The sequence below is a fragment of the Passer montanus genome, unplaced genomic scaffold, assembly GCF_014805655.1.
Source record: "Passer montanus isolate IOZ18808 unplaced genomic scaffold, ASM1480565v1 scaffold89, whole genome shotgun sequence".
Classification (NCBI taxonomy): domain Eukaryota; kingdom Metazoa; phylum Chordata; class Aves; order Passeriformes; family Passeridae; genus Passer; species Passer montanus.
This window is the reverse complement of record NW_024374256.1, coordinates 2,389,860-2,411,576: the sequence shown is the minus strand read 5'-3', so window position 1 is coordinate 2,411,576 and position 21,717 is coordinate 2,389,860. Positions and strand designations below refer to the sequence as shown.

General features: G+C 50.1%; 1 protein-coding gene and 1 long non-coding RNA gene across 2 annotated transcripts; both read right to left on the bottom strand.

Moving 5' to 3' along the window:
• Window positions 1-2,147: 2,147 nt before the first annotated feature.
• SMAP2 (small ArfGAP2) lies at window positions 2,148-21,485 on the bottom strand. Its single transcript, XM_039733628.1, has 10 exons — window positions 21,336-21,485; window positions 9,627-9,760; window positions 9,060-9,145; window positions 7,768-7,846; window positions 6,909-6,989; window positions 6,384-6,462; window positions 5,963-6,063; window positions 4,710-4,875; window positions 3,779-4,074; window positions 2,148-3,281 (listed from the first exon to the last, which is right to left on the bottom strand). Exons 1-10 carry the CDS (start codon window positions 21,436-21,438, stop codon window positions 3,150-3,152), a joined length of 1,257 nt encoding a protein of 418 aa, XP_039589562.1. The 5' UTR covers window positions 21,439-21,485; the 3' UTR covers window positions 2,148-3,149.
• LOC120513856 lies at window positions 12,341-20,537 on the bottom strand. The gene is made up of 2 exons (XR_005630367.1): window positions 19,767-20,537; window positions 12,341-19,671 (listed from the first exon to the last, which is right to left on the bottom strand). It is a non-coding gene; the product is annotated as an uncharacterized LOC120513856 (long non-coding RNA).
• Window positions 21,486-21,717: the final 232 nt, after the last annotated feature.

Below are 21,717 nucleotides of genomic sequence, written 5' to 3'. Positions count from 1 at the left end.
GTGACCCTCCCTGGCAGGACAGGTTGGAGTGCTGATCCCATTCCCTGCAGGATCCCAGCTCCCTCTGGCTCCAAAGGGAATTTTCTCCCACCCCAGGGAGAATCCTGAAGGAATTCCCAATCCCAAGGGGGAGCCCCTGAATGTTCAGAGCACTTTGAAGTCGGTGGCCTTGTTTTCTTAAAGGGCTTTGATCTTTTCATGAAAGGAGAGAATCTTCCCCATCCCATCATCATCATCATCATCATCATCCTCCTCCCCAGCTCGGAATTCATCCCTGGAATGTTCAGGATGATCCAGGACTCTGGAATCTGTCATTAATCCCTTAAGTTTACACCTCAAAGTGAAAAACAAAGTTGGGAATTTCTCCTGGAATTCAGGTTGGCAGCAGCACCAGGGAAATAAAAGCAGAGGGATTTTTAGGAGTGGGCAAAGTGAAGTTTGGGAATGTTTATCCCATGCAAAAATTCTGGATTTCCCATTCCCAATGGAGGGATTTTATCCAGAATAAGGAATCTTTCAACCCAGCTTCCTCCTAAAAAGGTTTGAGGGGGAATGAGAGGGAATTGTGGAATGCCAGACTGGTTTGGGTCCATTAAAAATGAAATAAAAGGGAATTAAAGGGTGGGAATGCTGAGGGACTAAAGGCAAGGAGATGCTCCCAGAGCTCTGCCAGAAATTCCAAACCCTTGGAAGCTGAGGCTGAAAGGAGGGATGGGGGGGGAGAGTGCAAAACCCCACAAGGATTTGAAAATCCCTCCCATTTTCCAGCCTCAAATCCCCAAAAATTTGCATGGAAAAGGATCACCAGGAGAGGGGGGGAAGTGTCAGAGCTTAATGAAGCACGAGTTAATTTGCCCTAAATGAGAAAGTGACAGCTGAGGGGGAAGGGAGAGCCGGGAGAAGACTTTCCTTGGATATTTTAGGATTTTTGGGAGCTGGGATGGGAGCAGCGACCCCACCCTCCCAAATTGAGCTAAACTGGGTTTAATGACAGATTCCTCCCATTCCACAACTCCACCCTCCCCAAAAATCACCGGGAAGGGGGGACCTGGAGCATCCCTGGAGCCCCAGTCCCACGTGCAAGAGAAGGGGATGGGTTTGGGACGGCTACAGAAAAGTGGGAATATTTCAAAAAACGAGCAAATGGAATTTTCTACCTGTGTCCTGTCCCGTTTTCTATGTGTGTGTGTGGTCCTTTCTTAAATGTCAAACTCTTGTATTTTTGTGGTTTCTATCTGCGGGACTGACGGCTCTGAGGGCGCACGTTGTTTTGTAAAATATTCCTGACCTTCTCCTCCCCAAAAAAATCAAAAATAAAAAGGGAGGAAAAGCTGAATTATTCACCTTTTAATTGGCTTTGCATGTACAGTATTGGGGCAGCAAGTGGAGATGATTAAAGCCAGCTTGAAAACTTTTTGCTTGTGCTTGAGTTGAGTTTTTCCCCAAAAACAAAAAATCATCCCACAACCCCTCATGGATACTCTGGGAAAGAGGGGAATGGGATAAAACATTTCTTTCCCCCTGGAAAAAGCAGGTTTGATGTGAGGAAAGAAATCTCATAATGAATAAAAGATCTCACAAGAACACCCACAAACCTCCCTGGTTCCCAAATCCCCTCCAGCTTCCCAGGGAAAATGGGGAGGGATTGGGTGGGATTTTGGGATGAAATTCCTCCCTGTGAGGCTGAGATGGAATTCCCAGGGAAGCTGTGGCTGCTGCACCCCTGGGAGTGTCCAAAGCTGGAAAATCAGCCTGGAGAAATCTGGGAAAGGAGCAGGGGGTGGAATGGAATGGGACCCAAACCGTCCTGGAATTCCACAATTCTCTCATGTTCCCTCATCCTTCACATTTTTGGACAACAAGATTTTGTTAAACCCGAGTTTAAAATGGTTGGAATAATGGAATTAAAGCTGGAATGAAATCTTTTAATCCCAGCAGCTGCAGGAATTCTGCTGCACCTTCCCCCCATCCCAAAGCTGAGGGGTTTGTATATAAAAGTGTCAACTTTGGATTCTTCCAGGCCTGGCTCTGCTCCCTCAGCTCCCTGGCATTTGGGACAGAGCCCAACCCAGAGGGAATTTGGGCTGATTTTTGGGATGAAATTCCCTGAATTCCCACACCTGGAGTGACCACCAGCACCAGAGGAGTCCACTGCAATATTTTATTTGGGAATTTACATATCCACAGGAGAGAGCAGACCACAAGTCCGACTTCTTGCTGACTTTTGAAGCAGTTTTGGGTTCTACTGGAGATGAGAAAAGAAATCTGCCTAAGATTAAAATGTCCCAAGCGAGCCAGGAAAGGGAGGAACCAGGATTTTACACAGGAACAACGACAACAAGAACGAAACAAAACAGAAAAAAAAAATATGAAAAAAGTATAAATTAGGATGTCAGAGTCATTTTTTAAAAGTGTAAGAAAACTTGCACAGGGCTCTGAGCCCCCGAGAATTAACTCTGGTTAGATTGTTAAAAGTGAAATTCCATCAAATCCTAACACCAGGCAGAAAATTCCCTCAGGAGTGCAAGTTTTTCACATTCCATCGGCTTTGCCCCCACTCCGGGCGAGATTCCTGCTTGCTCAGGGGGGTGGGCCAGGGCTTTTCCCAAGGGCTTTGGTTCCAAGGAGGGTGGGAGCAGGGAGAGCTCCGCTCGAGGGAGGAGGTAGCAAGGCTTGCTTGCCCCTGGGCTCGGCTTAAATCCAGTTCCTCAGCACCAAACGAGGTTCCCCACCCTTTATCCACCCCCCCAAAAAAAATAAAAATAAATCTAACACTGCAGTTGAAGTGAGAAATCCCAGCTTTCTGGGCAGGATTCAGTCCAGATTTCCCAGTCCCACCTGTGCCCAGGTGCCCAGCAGGGCATCAAGTGCTACCCAGGAGCTCTGGAGGAGCTTTGTGCAGGGAGGGATGCCCTCCCTCCCCGTGTGCATTGACTGTGCTGAGGACGGGGCTGTGCCCGTGGCCTGGCCACCGAGCTGTCCCCGTGTTTGTGACAGTGGAAAGGCAGAGATGGAGCTCAGGGATGGAAAAAAAATAATTTCAGGTTGGGCTGGGCGCCCCGAACCTGAAAGCAAAAAACCCTGAATGTCTCATGGAGCAGGTTTGGAGAACAGAACAAAGGCAGAAATGGTCACGTGCGAGCGAGGGCTCATTTCCACAGCGGGGAGCTGAGGGAGGGATTGCTGCCCTGGGCTGCTCCTCCTCCTCCTCCCATGGACTGTCCATAGCCCATCATTCCATTGGCTCCATAGAAGTTCATCCCAGCCATCTGCTGGGTCATCTGCAAATGGGACAGGAGAGAGGTCAGGGATGGGCCAGGACACTCCCAAAACCAGCAGAGCCCTAAAGGGGAGCAGGGTGGGGCTCCCCAGCATGGCAGGACTTCAGGGTCCTCAGACATCAGCAGGAATTTCCCCATGGAAAAGGTGGTCAGGCCTTGGAATTGCCCAGGGCATTCTGGAGCCCCCAGGTATGGGTGGACTTCAGGGTCCTCAGGATATCAGCAGGAATTTTTCCATGGAAAGGGTGGTCAGGCCTTGGAATTGCCCAGGGAATTCTGGAGCCCCCACCCCTGGATGTGTCCATGGGAGATGAGGTTGGGATTGGACTCAACCTCAGAATTCCTTCCCAGCCTGACCCACGCTGGGATCCTCAGGCGCTCCCACAACCCAACCAATCCCAGTTCAACCCATCCCACCCCTGCACATCCCCTCATTCCCCCCCGCTTCCCCACTCCCAGAAAACCCCTGGAAAAGCCCCCCAGGACCTCCCCCTCACCTGGGCGAGGTTCCACTGCAGCTGCTGCGTTGGCTGGACCCCGTACACGGCCTGGGGCACCACGTAGCCGGGCTGCTGGGCGCCCATCATCCCGTTGGGAACGCCCAGCACGTTGCCCACGTACCCGGCTGGGATGGCCACGGGGGCCACCATGCCAGCAGCTCCAGGCTGGGCCAGCATGCCCACGGATGGGGCCATCAAGCCCCCCATCATGCTGCTGGAAGGGGGCACTCCCGGGAAGGCGGGGTAGGGAGCGGCGGGATAGCCCAGCTGAGCCGGCGCCATGAACATCGCTCCTGGGGAAGGCAGGCAGGCAGGCAGGGAGGGAGGGAAAAACGGGTCAGTTCAGGGGCTGGGATGCCACAGCTCCAGCCACAGACTGCTGGGGATGTCCGGGCTGAGCTGCTCCTTGTGCTGCTCGCAGCTCTCAGCAAAGGTGGGGAGGGAATTTGGGCGGCGACGTGCAGGAATGGATTCCCAGTGGCAGAGGGGTGGGTTGGGTACTGGGATGGAATTCCTCCCTGATTCCCAGTGCTAAAGGGCAGGGTTGGATACTGGGATGGAATTCCTCCCTGATTCCCAGTGCTAAAGGACAGGGTTGGATGCTGGGATGGATCCCTCCCTGATTCCCAGTGCTAAAGGACAGGGTTGGATATTGAGAGGGAATTCCTCCCTGTGAGGGACTGGAATGGAATTCCCAGAGAAGCTGTGGCTGCCCCATCCCAGGAAATGCCCAAGGCCAGCTTGGAGAAGGCTTGGAGCAACCTGGGATAGTGGGAAGTGCATGGCTGGAATGGGATGAGCTTCACATTCCCTTCCCACCCACCCCATCTGGGATTCCCAGGGACCACCCACATTCCCATTTCTGGAGTTTCCAGCTCCCAGGACACCCCAGCCACCCTGCCCTGGTGCCAGCTCCCTCCAGGGTTACCTTGTGCTGGCACCTGGGACGTCTGGGAGCCATACAGGGACAGGATGGAGTCTTTGGAGAGCTGCTTCTTGCCCACTTCCTCCCCTTTGCCTCCGGGCTCCGGGAAGAGATTCAGATTCTCGGGAACGGAGCCGGCGCTTCCAGAGGTTGGCATGGAGCCAACAACCTGGGACAGAGAGACAGGATCAGGGCAAAACCCAGCACAGGGGAAGGGGAACATCCATCCACACACAGGGATGTGCTGGGCTGGTGGAAGAGGGAGGTTCTTCAACGAGGAACAGGGAGATTTCAGGATTTAATTAAGAAATTGAGATGAAGGAACATTCAGGGCAGAGAGCTGATGTGTGTTTGATGGTGAAACAGTGGCACAGCATTCCCAGATGTGGGAATGGAAGGGGGAGATTCTTCACTCTTCAACGTGAAACAGGGAAATTTCAGGATTTAGTTAAGAAATTTAAATGAAGGAACATTCAGGGCAGAGAGCTGATGTGTGAGGTGAAACACTCCATTCCCAGAGGGATTCCCCATCCCTGGAAGTGTCCGAGGCCAGGCTGGAGCACCCTGGCACAGTGCAAGATGCTCTTTAATGTCCCTTCCATGCCAAATGATGGTGTGGAGCCAATGACCTGGGACAGAGAGACAGGATCAGGGCAAAACCCAGCACAGGGGAAGGGGAACATCCATCCACACACAGGGATGTGCTGGGCTGGTGGAAGAGGGAGGTTCTTCAACGTGGAACAGGGAGATTTCAGGATTTAATTAAGAAATTGAGATGAAGCAAGGTTTAGGGCAGACAGTTCATGTGTGTGGTGGAACACTGGCACAGCATTCCCAGATGTGGGAATGGAAGAGGGAGATTCTTCACTCTTCAACGTGAAACAGGGAAATTTCAGGATTTAGTTAAGAAATTTAGATGAAGAACATTCAGGGCAGAGAGCTGATGTGTGTTTGATGGTGAAACAGTGGCACAGCATTCCCAGATGTGGGAATGGAAGAGGGAGATTCTTCACTCTTCAACGTGGAAGAGGGAGGTTTCAGGCTTTAATTAAGGGACATTTAGATGAAGGACATTCATGGCAGAGAGCTGATGTGTGAGGTGAAACACTCCATTCCCAGATGGATTCCCCATCCCTGGAAGTGCCTGAGGTACACTGGACACCCTGGCACAGTGCAAATGTCCCTGCCCTTTAATGTCCCTTCCATCCCAAACGACCCCTGACACAACCAGGCTTTTCCAAGCATTCCCAGCTCACCTTCCTGGAGTCTGAGCTGGATCCCACGGATGCAAAGAGGTCCAGGTCCTTCTCCAGGCTGCTGGGCCGGCCGTTGGTGACGGGCGTTGTCACCGGAGCGTCTGCAGGGACACAGGAGTCCTGGGTGTCCCCTCTGTGCCACCACTGCCACCCCTCCCACACCCGGCCCCGACCTCCCGCATCCCTCTGGGGCTGGGAAGGGCCTGGAGCAGGATTTGGGAAGTGCCCCTGGGTTCTGTTTGTCCCACAGAGCTCCAGCTGCTCCTGAACACCACAGGATAAAGGGAAAAACATGGAAAACTCTTCCCCAAGCAGCTCAAGCTGAATATTCCTGCAGGATTCTTGGAATTGTTCACCTGGAAGGGAAAATTAGGACTGGAACTCCTCGAATTCCCACAATTTCTGCACCAATTTCTCTTACCCAGGCCCAGCAGGTCCATGACTGGCTCAGATTTGGGGGAACTTTTCCTGGATTGCTGCGTTTCGTCCTTCTTTTGAGGCTGGGGGAAAAGAAACAGCACAAATCTTATGCAGCTTTTGGGTTCACTCTGAAATGGTTTGAACAAGATTAACCCTTAAAATCCTCTTTTTTCCCCAGTGGATTTAAGTCAAAAATAAAAGCAAAATTCTCTTTGCACTTCCAAAATGAGAATTTCAGAGTATTTCCCAGTTTTTTATTGTCCCAATAGGCTGTCAAATCCAAGCAGGCTCTAAACTAGGGAGAAGCAGCTGCTGGAGCTGGAAAAACCAGCAGGGAATAGCTGGATTCCAACCTGCACATCTGCTCAGTGTCTGGTGAGCAGAGCAAAACAAACTCCCACCAGTGACTCAGAGCACCCAGGGTGTGACTGAGGCCAGAAAAATGCTCCCAGAGCAGGCTGGAATCCCTCTGCTCTGCCTCAGGGATGGCTCCACAACTGCTCCATGGTTTTCTTCCTGATCTTACCATTTTCACCTTCTCAAAGATGATGGGTTCCAGTTTTCTTTCTGACTCGTTGGTCCTTTTCCATTTGTCGTCCTTTTCTTTCTGTGAGGGAAAAAAATCACTGACATGAGGGAAAAAGTTCCTGATTTCACCAAGAAAAAGCTCACACCTGGTGCTGCTACTGATCTAAAACCCCTCAGATCTAAAATCCCTCTGAAAAAGCTGAATTTGAGGTAAAATTTGCATTTTTCTGCTCTGAGCAAGGAATTGGGCCAGGCCCTTCCAAGATCTCCTCCAATCATTATCCCTGATTTATTGCCTCCCTCTTCCATCCACACAAACAGCTCCAAGAGGGAAAAAATCAGGAATTTAAACAGTTTTGTTCTTTTCTTTCTATGAAGGAAAAATCACTGACATGAGGGAAAAAGTTCCCACCTGCTGCTGTTACTGATCTAAAACCCCTCAGATCTAAAATCCCTCAGAAAAAGCTGAATTTGAGGTAAATTTCTGCATTTTTCTTGCTCTGAGGAAGGAATTGGACAAAACCCTTCCAAGATCTCCTCCAATGTGAGATATTCATCCACACAAACCCATCAGTGAGATGTAGAAGAGGGAAGAAAACAGGAATTTAAACCATCCAAAAAACTCCAACCCCTGAGCTCTGCCATGTCTGCGATCCTGCCTTTTTTTCCTGGATAATCCGGAATATTCCCTGAATATTCCAGAATATTCTCTAAGCAAAATCCACTCAGCATCCTCAAATCTCAGTGCTGGGCAGGAATTCACTCCATGAAGTGCAAGCAGCCCCAGAGAAGGGAATATTTCAATAGATATATTTCAATATTTTGTTTTAATCACAAATTGAGGCCTCCAGACTCACCCTGAAGGCGTTGATGTCGATGCTTCTGTCCATGTATTTCTTCTTCTCATATTTATCCCGGATAAAACTCTCCACAGCTCTACAGCAGCTGGTTAAGGACAAAGGATTCCAGAATAGAAGCCTTATTTGACAGGGAGGAACAAGGTACAGGCTGTAACTAAATTAAATCATTGTTTAAAGAGCATTTCCAGCAGTAACTTTCTTAAAATAATTTACTGCTGGATCCGAACTCGGTTTTTGCCCCTGGGTTATTTCAGGTTATTTCAGTGCTATAAAAAGGGAATTAAATCAGGATTTAAGCCCCTGCTGCATTTTCTCCATTGTTTTTTTTTGTTTGCCCCAAGCATCCCCCCAGCACATTCAGATCACAGTGGTCACAGCAGGATCCTGCCCCTCAAAAAGCACCTCAGGTGCCAGATGAACTCAAAAATTGATGGTGGAAAGGTGATTTTGTGGGGCTTTTTTAGGTTCACATCATTCTGTCCCTGCTTACTCAGCATTCCTGCAAGGTAGGAGTTACAGCTGAAGCATTAAAATTCCATCAGAGAATCCCAGCCTGGTTTGGGCTGGAAGGGACCCTAAATCCCTTGGGCAGGGGCACCTTCCACTATCCCAGGCTGCTCCAAGCTCCATCCAGCCTGGGGACACTCCCAGGGATGGGGCAGCCACAGCTTTTTTGGGAAATCTATTCCAGCCCCTCCTCACCCTCACATGGAGGAATTCCTTCCCAAAATCCCACCTCCCCCTGCCTTCTGGCAGGAATCCACCCCCCCTTCTCTCTCCATCTCCCTTGCAGCTCCTTCAGGTCCTGGAAATCCACAATTAGGTCTCCATGGAGCCTTTGGAATACTCAGCACTTTGGAAAACCAAACCCTCCAATTCCCTCCAAAACCTTCAGCTTTTGGGTTCACTCTGAAATGTCAGAGATCAGAACGAGATTAACCCTTAAAATCCCTTTTTCCAGTGGGATTTTTTTCCATTCCAGTGCATTTTTTTTTCCATTTAAGCCAAAAATAAAAGCAAAATTCTCTTTGCTCTTCCAAAATGAGAATTTCGGAGTGAATATTTCCCAGTTTTTCATTGTCCCAAGAGGCTGTCAAATCCAAGCAGGCTCTAAACCAGGGAGAAGCAGCCTTTGGTGCTGTGGTGACCTTGGTGTCCCAGATCTCCACCCCAATCCCTTCATTCCCATTCCCTGCCCAAGGGAACAACTTCTCCTTCAGGGAGGTTTAACCACACAGTTCCAGGATGGAAATCTCCACGGAATTTCCATGGAAAAACAAAAAGGATGCTGGTCTGTCTGGGGCCTCCGGAAGTTCTCGGGCAGGTAGGCTTCGTAGAGACGATTGGCTTTGCCATTCCCCATCTCCTGCACGCACTGAAATCCAAAAAAACTCCTTGAAATTTTCCTTCCCCAGGCATTAAAGCTCTCCCACAACATCCCAGGCTGCCAGGGAAGAGAAATCCAGGGAAGGAAGATGCTCCTGAAAGCCACTCTTCACCCCCAGGGGATGCTGAGGCAGCTGCTCCAATCCCCTCCCATCCCTTTTGCCAATTCTAAGCAATTTTTAGCCCAAGGCAGGATAAATATCCTGCTAGCAACCCAAAATCCCTCTGGAAGGAGAGGTGGGAAGCACCTCCAGGGAAGCAGGGATTGGTAATTTAAGAGACCAGCAGCTCCTTGAGCTTTGCTCTTTGCTGTTTGTCCAGCCTGGAATGAGGACATTTTATTGTTCTTTTCCCTCCCAACCTATCTCAGCTGGAATTTTCTTCCTCCTCCACTTCTCCCATTTTTTTTTTTGGGCTATCCTGGCTTGGTTTATTTAAAAAACCCCTCAGTGTTTTACCCCAGCCCTCACCTGGATCTGTTCCTGTGTCCACTGGTCGAGGTTGACAGATTTGACCCTGGATATGTGAACTCCCAGGTTCCTGTGGATCCCAGCACAGCGGATGCAGATGAACACCCCAATATTCCAGGACGCCCATCGTGGCCCTGGGAAGAGACAGAAAAGTGTTTCCCACCAATCCAACCCTTTTTCCTCTTTTTTTTTTTGACTGGAGCAACTGGGAAACTGCACCAAGTGAACTGGGATTGAGGACTTTGGAGTCTCATCCAGGCTGGAAACTGGAATTCCACATCAGGAGGATGCTCCCAATTGTCATCTTTGGGGATTTATTGCCTCCCTCTTCCATCCACACAAACCAAACAGCTCCAAGAGGAAGAGGACAGAAATCAAGAATTTAAACAATTTTGTTGTCATTTTCTTTCTATGAGGGAAAAAGTTCCCGATTTCACCAAGAAAAAGCTCACACCTGGTGCTGCTACTGATCTAAAACCCCTCAGACCTAAAATCCCTCAGGAACAGCTGAATTTGAGGCAAAATTTGCACTTTTCCTGCTCTGAGCAAGGAACTGGATAAAACCCTTCCAAAATCTCCTCCAGTCATTATCCCTGCAGATTTATTGCCTCTCTCTTCCATCCACACAAGAAGAGGCAGGAAAACAGGAGTTTAAACCACCCCAAAAAAAAACCTCCAACCCCCTGAGCTGTGCCATGCCTGTGATCCTGCTTTTTTTTTTTTTTTTTCCTCGTTAACTCAGCCCCAGAATATTCCCTACAAAAAAAAAAAAAACAACAAAAAAACCCAAAAAAACCAAAACCAAACAAACAAAAAACCCCCACAAAAACAAAAACAAAAAAACCACCCAAAAAAACCCAAAACCCACTCAGCATCTTCAAATCTCCTCAGTGCTGGGCAGAAATTCCCAGCTGAGCCAGGACCAAGCACTGAGCCCAGGATTTGGTCCCAAAACCAATCCCAGCCCAAGCAATGATCAGTTCACTCCAGTTTCCACAGCTCTGCTGGACATTATTTGCTTTTCCTGGGTCAGAACAAAATAAAGGTATTGGCTAAGGTCAGACATTCCTGGTTTTCATGCAGGACAGCTCCAAGGTGTGGATGGGAGATCATGCCAAGGATAAAAAAAACATCCACAAGGGAAAGATTAAGGAGCTCAGATGGACTCAGTGCACCCAGGAATGCCAGCAGGGCACACAGAGATCCACAGGAATTCCCTCCCCTCTCCCAGCCATGCCAGACCCTCAATCCTGCTGATAAATATTTTAGGAATGTATTAAAATTAAACCCTCTGCTCCCAGCACAAACTGGTGTCCCGGTGCATGAGAAACTGGGAAAACACAAAATTGGGGATCCAAGAGCCTCCACCAGCCCTTTTTTCCAGGCATTCTTCTGGATGATGAAGAGTTATCCTGCTTTTCTTGCCACAGCTAAAATAGCAGAGCCTCAAGTTAATGAGAGGGAGGTGGGAGGGGGAAGAGGGGGAAAGTGTAATTTCAAAGCCCTAAAAAAGCAGTGCTGTAGCTGAGATGCTGTTAACAGTTTAATTCCTATTCCTGAGGAAAGCCTGGAGCATCCTGAGGGATTTGGAGCTGATAAATGTACTCAGGGACCCTTCCAGAGCACAGCTATCCAACCTCTAACAGGTAACTCCAGCACCTCTTCCAGGGAATTCAATTAAAAATGCCTTTATTAAGTTTTCTGGCCTTTCCTGCCATTATTTGCTGCTTTTTCCCTCTCCAGGAGTGGCCTTTGGGAATGATATCAATTTAACAGAGCTGAGAAATTCACTTCCCCAGACACCCTTGCCTACACCTCAGTCCCATTATTACCTCCTTCATTACCAAAGCAAACCCCACAACTTCAGCACCACCTGAACATGCCCAAAAAATGGGAATCAAACCCTTGGCCAGGATCCTTCCTGTGATTTCTACACGGAATTCTCCCCCAGGGCTCTAACGTGAGACTGCTGGAAGGATTATCATGAGATTCAAGGTTAGATTTAAACTCCAGATAAATTTAGCCTTGATAGGACTAAAAGGATTAACGGGCAGCTCCTGGAGTAATCAGCTCACTGGGTTTGTCACATGGACCAGCTCAAGCCACCACAACCTCCCACTGAAACATGACTCAGGGGTAGTGTCACACCCTCCTCTGCTCCAGTGTCCCCTCAGGGGTCTGGGACAACCAGGGAGCCACAGCTGGAATGTGCTGCAGCTCCCAAATCCGAGTTCTGGGAGAGCCAAGATGCAGCAGCTTCATTATAATTAAATAAAAATGAGTATTTAGGGCTTTTGGACCCCTCCCAGCAATGAACACATTATACAACCAGGGGGAAGCTGCTCCCTGGGGAGATTCCAGCTGGGATTTGGGTGTCCTTGCACAGCCACAAGGTGCTGCAGGGAAGGCTCCACTAAATTCTATTTATATAACCAGTATGTAAGTACAGCAGAAAGAAGTTATCCTGCATGCTGAAATTAGTTTACAGATAGTTTTTAAAGAAAAGAGGTAGGTTTCATTAAATTATTGTGGGCTATTATTTGTCTATATCTATTATTTCATTTTGGTTGTTTATTGCTTAAATGATTAATCACACTCTGATCTCTTTTTTTTCTTAGCCAACTGCACCTATAGTATGTGAGTTCTTGACAATGATGGCAATGTGTCACACAGCAGTTCCAGAAAGAGAAGGTGATAAAATTATATATCAAACCTGCAGGGAATGGAGGATTTAGGGGATGTGGGGTTGGTTTTTTGCAGGGCCAGGGCACAGATTGTGAGCCCAGCAGCTCAGGGCTCTGCTCTGTCACAGGAGGGACTCAGAGCCACACGGGGAGGAAATCTGGATTTTCCAAAATGCTCCCTGAGCCTGCAGCCACAGCAAACCCTGGTGGGCTCAGCTTGGATCCAACATCCCCTTCCCAGACACCCAGCTTAACTAAACCAACACTTTAACCTTCAAATGCCTTCTAAAAATGTTCTTTTAAAACGTCTCATAAAGCCCTGAGGTTGTGGGAGGGGGGAAGGGTTTGGTGCAGATGTAAACAACCTCCCACTTCCCTCTCTGGAGGGAACACACTGGAACATCTCCCACTAAAAATCTCCCTGCAAGTGCCCAGTGGCTCTGATTTTGCTTTTTAGGGCTTTTTGCAGGCATTTCCCCAGGGTTTCACAGCTCTTTTCAAGGTGACTTGACTCGAAAAAGCTCCAGGTGGCATTTCCAGATGTGACTTTCACCCCGTGCTGCTGCTTTTCACTTCCCCAAAACCCAACCCCAGCTCAGACTCTGCAGCAGCTTCAGTGATAAAAGGGGGAAAAAGCCTGGGTTGGAGTTTAGGGGAATATTTTTCTGAGAAAAAATGGGTTTATATCAATAAATAGCAACAGGGCAGCTTTAATCAGCACTGCTGAGCTGCCTGGGGGAATTATCACCCCTCACAAAAGTGGGCACACCCTGACACCCACTAATTGAGAACAGGGGCACCTCACCCTCCTGGCTCAGGAAATTATGCATTTATCTCCCAGAGGGTTGAGAACAAGGCCAACAGAAACATTCAGCTCCTTAAACCACGAAAAAAAAATTGTTTCTTGCATGAATCCTCTGGTTGATGTTCTAAAATCAATTCCCCTGAGGCTGAGGGCCCTCAGAGCCACTAGGCCAAAATGGAAACCCCATTCCCACAGGGAAAATTGGGAGTTTCCTCCTGTGACCACCAGTGCCAGCCTCGCCTGGTGCTGCCACCACTTCTGCCTCAGCTTGATGATGATTTTATGATGCTAAATGTCTCAGCATTTAGGATGATTTTAACATCCATGGAAAGCAAAGCCACCTGGCACCAACCCTGCTCTGCTCAAGTTCATGGAGCTTCACCTCAGGCCTGCACAAATCCCTCCTGGATTGAAGGAAACATCAATTTGGAGTACGAATCCCAACATTTTTCAGAGCCTGGCTGCCCACTGAGCTCTGGCACAAGATTTGGGTTGGCTCAGACCCCTTTGGGATGCACTCCCAGCCTGGCAGGGGCTGCAGGAGCACCAGGAACCCCAAAGCATCCCTTGCTCAGTGAATCTGCATTCCCATTTTCCCTGAACACTGAGTGCATTCCCCAGGGAGGAGGATCCAGCAGGGATCCAGTGCCCAGCTCGTGCTCCAGGAGACAATTCCAGAGCCTGTTTTACATCCCAGCCTGTCAAAATAAACTCCACATACCAAGCTGCTCGTGCCAGCTCCAGTCGCCATCTAAGCCCTGCTCATTAATGCTCCAAGGGCTGCTGAATGATCTGAATGACTGAAAAGGATCCTAATTCCCTTTAAAACCCCCAGCCTAATTCCCTTTTCAACTCCCAGCCTGAGGAGCCTGCTCCAAACGAGTCACTTGCTCCAAGTTCACACCCTGGAGTGGTTTTAATTGGTTTTAATTGAGAAATCCCGAGGGGATTCACTCTTCACCCTTTACTCAGGCACCAAATTCTGGCCCAAGCTCCTGAGGCAACTTTTTTTGCTGTAATAACTCTGCAGAAAGCATTTAAAAATAAACCAGGATTCACTCCTCACCCTTTATTCAGGCACCAAATTCTGGCCCAAGCTCCTGAGGCAACTTTTTTTGCTGTAATAACTCTGCAGAAAGCATTTAAAAATAAACCAGGAGCTGGCTGCAAAACCACAGCTCCTTGGAAAAGGAAGAGCAGGGGAAAAAAAAAAAAAGAGCTGCTACCATGGCAAGGATTGAGGGAGCATCACAATGGAGAGCCTGATGAAATATTCCCAGTGGAAATGAGCAGATTCCAGGGAAATGTGGCCTCATGCATGGGTCCCAAAGCTGCTCCATGGCTGTCTGTGGAAAAGGGATGTGGGGAATTCTCCCTGGAGCAGGAGAATCCCTGCCAGGGGATATCCACACCCTCAGCTTTTCACCAGGGGAAAAATTCCTCGAGTCCAAGCTGAATAATCCTCTTTTTTTTTATTAATAGCGTCAAAGGAGGAAAGAACTCAGGAGCCAAGAGGTTCCTCTGCCTTGTGGTTTCCTTGTTCTGGGAAGAAATTGCTCAAGGATTTAGTGCCATTCATGCTGCTCAGAGCTGTGACAAAGCCTCTCTTGCAAAACAACTTCCTCTGCTCTTTGCTGGAAATGGCTGTTCTGCACCTCCAGGGCTTGGGGGAACCAAAGGCAACTCTAAAAACCCACTTAAGTCAGCTCCAAGACCTCTAAATGATGTTATTTAGTTATTAACACTATTAATAACTGAGCTGAGCGTGGATCCTGCCGCAGGGATCAGGGATCCACCTCGGATTTGGGATTAATCCCTGCTGCCCTCCCAGATTTAGGGCCAGACTGAGGGATTTGTGCAGCTCTCAGGGGATGCTAAAGCCAGACCCTCACTTTAACACCCACAAAAGGTGTCTGATAAAAATCTACACCTGATCAAGTAGTTTAATCACCCAAAAATTCAGCTTTATACCATCCTTTGAAAGAAGAAAGGGCTGTTTGGGAGTTTTATTTTGCCTTTTTTTTCTTCCCCTCACAGTAATTACAGGCCTCAACCACATTTTGCAAGAAAAACAAAGATGCTTGCTCTGATTTCTGCCAGAAAATCTTCCAGTTTAGCAAAAAATATCTAACATTTGAGGGCCCTGTGGCCTTGAAGCCCAAGATTTGTGTGGTTTTGGGTAAAAATGAGCAGTTTATCACTGCTACCATCGTGTTCTTTGAAGTGCAGGTGGAGGAAATGAAAATTTCTGTGAGCAGCAGGGTGGGGCTTTCCTGCTGCTGCAGAAAGGGGTGGTTGTTCCTTCAGTCAATGAAAAGGTGACAGGGACAATTTCCAGCAGTGCTATCACCAGAATCCATGAAAAACAACCGGGTGACATCAACACTGATGGTGACACAGCTTAAAAATATAAATATATATTAAAAAAACAAACAAAAAAATCAGTCAATTCCACAACCCACAGACTTCCTGTGGCATCATTTTTGGACCAAAACCACACATCAGCCAATCCTAGAAACTGCAGATTCCAGGGAGGCCTGAATTTCCATGAAATGCAAATAATTTAGGTGGTAGGTGCACCTGTAAACAGAGCAGCAGGGTGGAAGCCCTGCCATCACTAAGTTGATTTTTGATGCTGTAAATAGAATTTTGCTGCTTTTTAAGATGTTTTTAATGTGCCACTTGGCGTTGAAACTATTTAGACTCTGGCTTTTAATTTAATTTGAGTTGGGGATGTTTTAGAAGCCACCAAGTCCTTAAAAAAGCTCTGAGCAGAGGAAGGTCCTGGGTCAGTTTTTGATGGATTGAGAATTTTCAGCATCTAGAGTTGAACATGATAATCATAATACTATTAATTAATATCTTAATTATAATAATACTGATTTTCAGTCTCATGAGCTAAACATCCCTTGAAACTCCTAGGGAAAGGGGCAGGAAGGAGTGCCACATATTGCCAAAAATAGAGAAAAACCAATTTATTAAGGCCCAGGTAAATCCAGCCTCGCACTCACTGCTCCAAGTTCACGACAGCTCCTCCTAAAAGCTCCAATTTTGTCCCAGATTTCCTGGGACACGGGGAACAATCACAACCAGGGACCAACCTGAAGGAGCCCCGAGCTATTCCTGACTTTTTGCTCCGTTTCAAGACCTACTTTGCATTTTGGAGCACGAGCTCCCTTTGCACTGCAGCTGCCATTCCTTACATAACTCCTGGCAGTTTCTATAGGAACAAACTTTACTCCAGCTGGGAATCACATGGCATTTTTTGGGGAGAGCTTTCTTTTTTTCCCACCTCCAGAGGTGGGGCAGCACAGAGAGCCCAGGTGCTGCTGCTCTGAGGATTATCCCTATTTCTGGCAGATGTAGGGCCACAGATCCAAGTGTGACTCAGAGCTCTGCTTAAAAGGGATCTTCCTACAACTAATTCCACACTAAATCCCTGTTGGGAACACTGATGCTTTTTTCCCCTTGCTTGAGTGGGAAGTTACAGCTCCAGGCAGGCTCAGGGTGGACAGAGCTGTGTCCTCTGCCAGTTTTACCCTGCTGAGGTGAAGATCCCAGGGGGATAAAGTGAATTTCAGAGCATTTCCACTCCCTTTGTGCACAAAGCTCTCAGATCTGAATTGGGAAGAGCAGAAAAGCAGAATAATGGAAGATCCCAGGATATTGTGGCTGCAGCTGAGGATTCAAATGAACACACAAGCCACATGGATCCCTCTGGCAAGACTCCCTGGCCTAAGGCTGAGCTTTCTCCTCATCCCAGATTTCCTAAGCTGAGCTGAGCAGCTCCAGCCCCTCCACTTTGGGTTTTTGAAGGCACAGGCTGCACCACTCCCCCTCCACCGGCACTGCCATCCTGATTCTCCTTCCTCCCATGCAGCTGTTCCAGCAGCTATTTAAAAAGTTCCTCTTGGAATTGCTCTGCCTGCAAAGGAAATTCAGCTGCAGCTCAAGAGGCTGCTGGAGGAGGAGGAGTTGAGTCACGCAGATTTTCGGGAATATTTGGTTTGGATTAACAGGAGTTAGGCTGGACTAAAGCAGCTCCCCCATAAAATAATTCCCAAATTCCACTAGAAATCAGCCTCCCCATACCACCTACTCCACCCCAAGCTTCTCCCCCTTCCCATCCCACATTTACCCACCTCTGGGCAGGGATTTCCCCAATGCTACACCTTTCTTATTTTTTGCTGAAGAATTAAACCTGGATTTATGCCAGCAGCACCATCCAATCCCTCGGGACACAAGGGATGGGTTTAGGCCTGGAAGCCACGGATCTCACAAGACAAAGGGATGAAGGGAAGAGCCAGACAAAGCAGGGGGAGCACAGGGCAACCTGAACCTCTGGGCAGCTCCCGCTGCGACGTCAGCACCCCGGGGTCCACGGAGCCTGCTGGATGCATGGATGGGACTGCAGAGCAGAGGGGAGACTTGGGGAGAAGGAGAGAACCAAACACAATTAGCTGGGGGTGAAAATCAGCTGCAGGGGCAGCAATGAGTCCACTCTGTGTCGCTCAGTGGGAATTTTCCAAATCCCGACTGAGGTTTCACCTCATCCCTCCCTCCCTCCCTCCCTCAGCCATGCCAGCTCCAGGCTGCCACATTCCAAGCAGGGAATGTGCTGCTGGGTGCTCAGCTCAGGCTGTGCAGCAGCTCTGTTATCTCTCAGACACACACAAAGGGAGCAGCAGCACCACAGCCACCCTTGGAATGGCAGCAAGCAGCAAAAATCCCACCTGCCCAGTGCTGCTCTCTCCAGGTGGTTTTCCAAGTGATTCCCACAGCAAAGACCTCCAAGGAGAGGATCAGAACTCAGCAGTGCCCACCCTGCCCTGCCTCAGCTCTCCCAGTTCCCCCAAACACGAGGTTAGCAACAAAAAGAGGAAGAGAGTGGAGAGATTTCACCCAATTTCCTGCCAAACAAGAGCTCTGAGCAGGGTTTGCTGCAGCAGCAGCAAAAGCACCCTGAGATTTCACAGAATCTCACACTGCCTCGGGTGGGAAGGACCTTAAAGCTCATTTAATTCACCTCTGCCATGGGCAAGGGACACTTCCCACTACCCCAGGCTGCTCCAGTCCCTGCTTTGCTTCCAGAAACCCCTGGAAGTGCTGAGGGCAGCAGCTGGAGCCACCCTGGGCTCCTTTCCATGGGCACAGAGCAATGGTGAAGGTATTCCAGGAGGAACAGCAGGACTTCCTTGGCATCAGGGCTGGGAGAGCCCCACGTTCACCAAAAATACCAAAACTGCCCCAAAAGTGCAGGAATTCCTTGGAGCTTCAGGCAGAGACAGCTCCATTCACTAAAACTGCCCCAAAAATGCACAATTCTCCCTGGAACTCTGGGCAGAGACAGCTCCCGTGGCACCACGTTGATCAAAAGTACCAAAACTGCCCCAAAAATGCAGCAAATCCCTGGAACCCTGGGCAGAGACAGTTTCATTCACCAGAACTGCCCCAAAACTGCAGGAATTCTCCTGGAAGCTCTGAGTAGAGACAGGTCCCGTGGCACCACGTTGATCAAAAGTACCAAAACTGCCCCAAAACTGCAGGAATTCATTGGAGCTTCAGGCAGGGAGAGCTCCATTCACCAAAAACACCAACACTGCCCCAAAACTGCAGCAATTCTCCCCAGAACTCTGGGCAGAGACAGCTCCATTCACCCAAACTGCTCCAAATCTTCAGGAATTCCCTGAAACTCTGGCTAGAGACAGTTTCATTCACCAAAACTGCCCAAAAAATGCACAATTCTCCCTGGAACTCTGGGCAGAGACAGCTCCTGTGGCACCACGTTGATCAAAAGTACCAAAACTGCCCCAAAAGTGCAGGAATTCCCTGGAGCTCCGGGCAGAGCCAGCTCCCGTGGCCACACGTGCCCTGGAGGAGGAGATTTCCCACTTCCAGGAATCTCATTAGTGCAGAGGGTAATTAGTGGCTGAGATAAGTGGGGACAGCCCCAGCCTGCTCTCCAGGATTGGTGCAATCCCTGCTCCCAGCCAGGAGCAGCTTCCAGCTTTGGAAAGGCTCAACTCCACACCAGAGCTTCATTATAATGCTAATAATTAATTAATTAGAACCCTGCACTTCCAGGACGTGCTGTGACCAGGAGAAGCTCCACCACCCCGAGCTGTGGGGTTGAATTGATTCCCATTTTGGTGGAATTTGCTCTCTCCCAGGCCTGGGCTGAGATAAAGGAGCTATTTCTGCCCTTGGGGCTGGCAGGAGGTGCCAGGAGATAAAGGATTGGCACAGGGAGAGGAACATCCTGATCCCACCTTCATCCCAAAGCCAGGTGTGCTCCAGGCAGGTGGGAAGGATGAGGTTATTGTGGTTTGGGGTGAAAAGAAATCATAATGATCTAATTTTTAACACTGTTCAAGGGGGCTGTGCAGTTTTGGAGGTCACACTGAGGTGAGCAAGCCCTTTGTTTACAGATGGATTTGGCCAATCCCTCCTCCAAGTTCAATTCCAGCAGCTCTTGGGAAACGAGGCTCAAGTCCAGATCTCCAAGAGATTATGGCAGCTCATTAAAACAGGATTTTGGGCAACTTTAACTCTTTTGCTGCAGGAAAACAAAGCAGGGGACACGGAACAGTTTTATTCCTTTGTTTTATCCTCTGGAATTGAAACATTTCCTCTCTCAGGGTCATAACACACCTTGGAATCAGAAAAACACGGAATTGTTTGGGTTGGGAGGGACCTCGAAGCTCCTCCTGTCCTTTCCACTATCCCAGGCTGGCCTTGAACAATTCCAGAGATGGGGCAGCCACAGAGTCCAAACTCACAGGGAAAATCCAGGTGGGAAAGGAGAACAAAAATGTGGAATTCCTCACCGGGGTGAGGTGACAGCTCCTTCCCTGCGCTGGCATTCCAGCCCCAGGTGACAGGAGGTGACTCCCCAGCTGGAATTCCCTCAGTCCCACAGCCCCGGCTTTTCCAGGTCCCTCTTCTTCCCCTCTTGCAGGAGAGGCCCCCACCTGCTCTGGGGTGTTTCCCGGGATTCCCACGGGAGATTTGGGGCCGTTCCCTCCCCAGCTCCCCTCGGCTTCCAGAGGCTCCTCCCGGTGTGACCCGCACCAAACCCAGCTGGGCTGCGGCCAAAATTTGGGGGTTTTCAGCCGAAAACCACCGGGTTCTTTCGCCCAAAAGCCCCCTGCTGTGCCCCCAAAACCACGGCCTTCTCTCCCCCAAAACCACCGGGATCTTTCCCCCAAAACCACCCTATTCTCCCTCTCAAACCACGGGAATCTTTCTTCCAAAACCACCGGGATCTTTCCCCCAAACCACCCTATTCTCCCTCTCAAACCACGTTGTTCTTTCCCCCAAAACCACCGGGTCCTTTCCCCCAAAACCACGGGGTTCTTGCCCCAAAAACCAGCCTGTTCTCTGCCCCAAACCCACTCTCTTCTCTGCCCTAAATCCACCCCGTTCTTGCCCCCAGACCCATCCTGTTCCCTACCCCCAGCCCCCCCGCTCTTGCCCCCAAACCCAGCCCGTTCTTGCAAACCACGGCGGTCTCTCCCCCAAAACCACCGGGTTCTTTTCCCCAAAACCACCCTATTCTCCCTCTCAAACCACGGGAATCTTTCTTCCAAAACCACCGGGATCTTTCCCCCAAAACCACCCTATTCTCCCTCTCAAACCACCGGAATCTTTCCTCCAAAACCACCGGGATCTTTCCCCCAAACCACCCTATTCTCCCCCTCAAACCACGTTGTTCTTTTCCCCAAAACCACCGGGTCCTTTTCCCCAAAACCACGGGGTTCTTGCCCCAAAAACCAGCCTGTTCTCTGCCCCAAACCCACTCTCTTCTCTGCCTTAAATCCACCCCGTTCTTGCCCCCAGACCCATCCTGTTCCCTACCCCCAGCCCCCCCGCTCTTGCCCCCAAACCCAGCCCGTTCTTGCCCCCAAACCCAGCCCGTTCTTGCACCCAGACACCCCCGTTCTCTGCCCCAAACCTCCCCGTTCTTGCCCCCGCCCCCGCAAACCCCCGTAACCGCCGGGGCAGCACCGTTGTCCCCCCGCCACCACCGCAGCGCTCCCCTCTGGCGGAAACACCGCGATGCCCACCCCCAGCACACCCAGCCGGGGCCGCCCGCCCCTCGGGGGAGCGCGCACACCGGAGAGCACCGAGCGGCGAGGCCGGCGGGGAGCGGGGCGGGCACCGAGGGGGCGCATCCGGCGCGGCGCGGGCTCAGCAGGCCCCGCCGCCCACCCGCGCTACCTTTGGCCTGGCAGTCGGCGCAGAACTTGTTCTCGTCCTCGGCCAGCAGCCCGGCCAGCACCGCCTGGTAGCGCTCCACGTCCCGCACCGATTTTCCCGTCATGGCGCGGCCGGCGCTGCCCGCCCGCGGGTCACGGCCGGCCCGCCCGCTTCCTGCTTCCGCTATGGGCGGGGCTGCCGCCGGGGGAGGAGCCAATCAGCGCCGGCCCCGCGCGGCAACGCCTCCCCCGCGCGCCGCCGGCGCTGGGCGGTGATTGGTTGCGGCGCGCGGGAGGAAGCCAATAGGGAGAGAGGGGAGGGGCCAGCGGGGTTATGAATGGGGAGGGTCACGTGATGAGAGTGGGAGGCAATTGGGGGGACAGTGGGGGACCAATGGGGGACA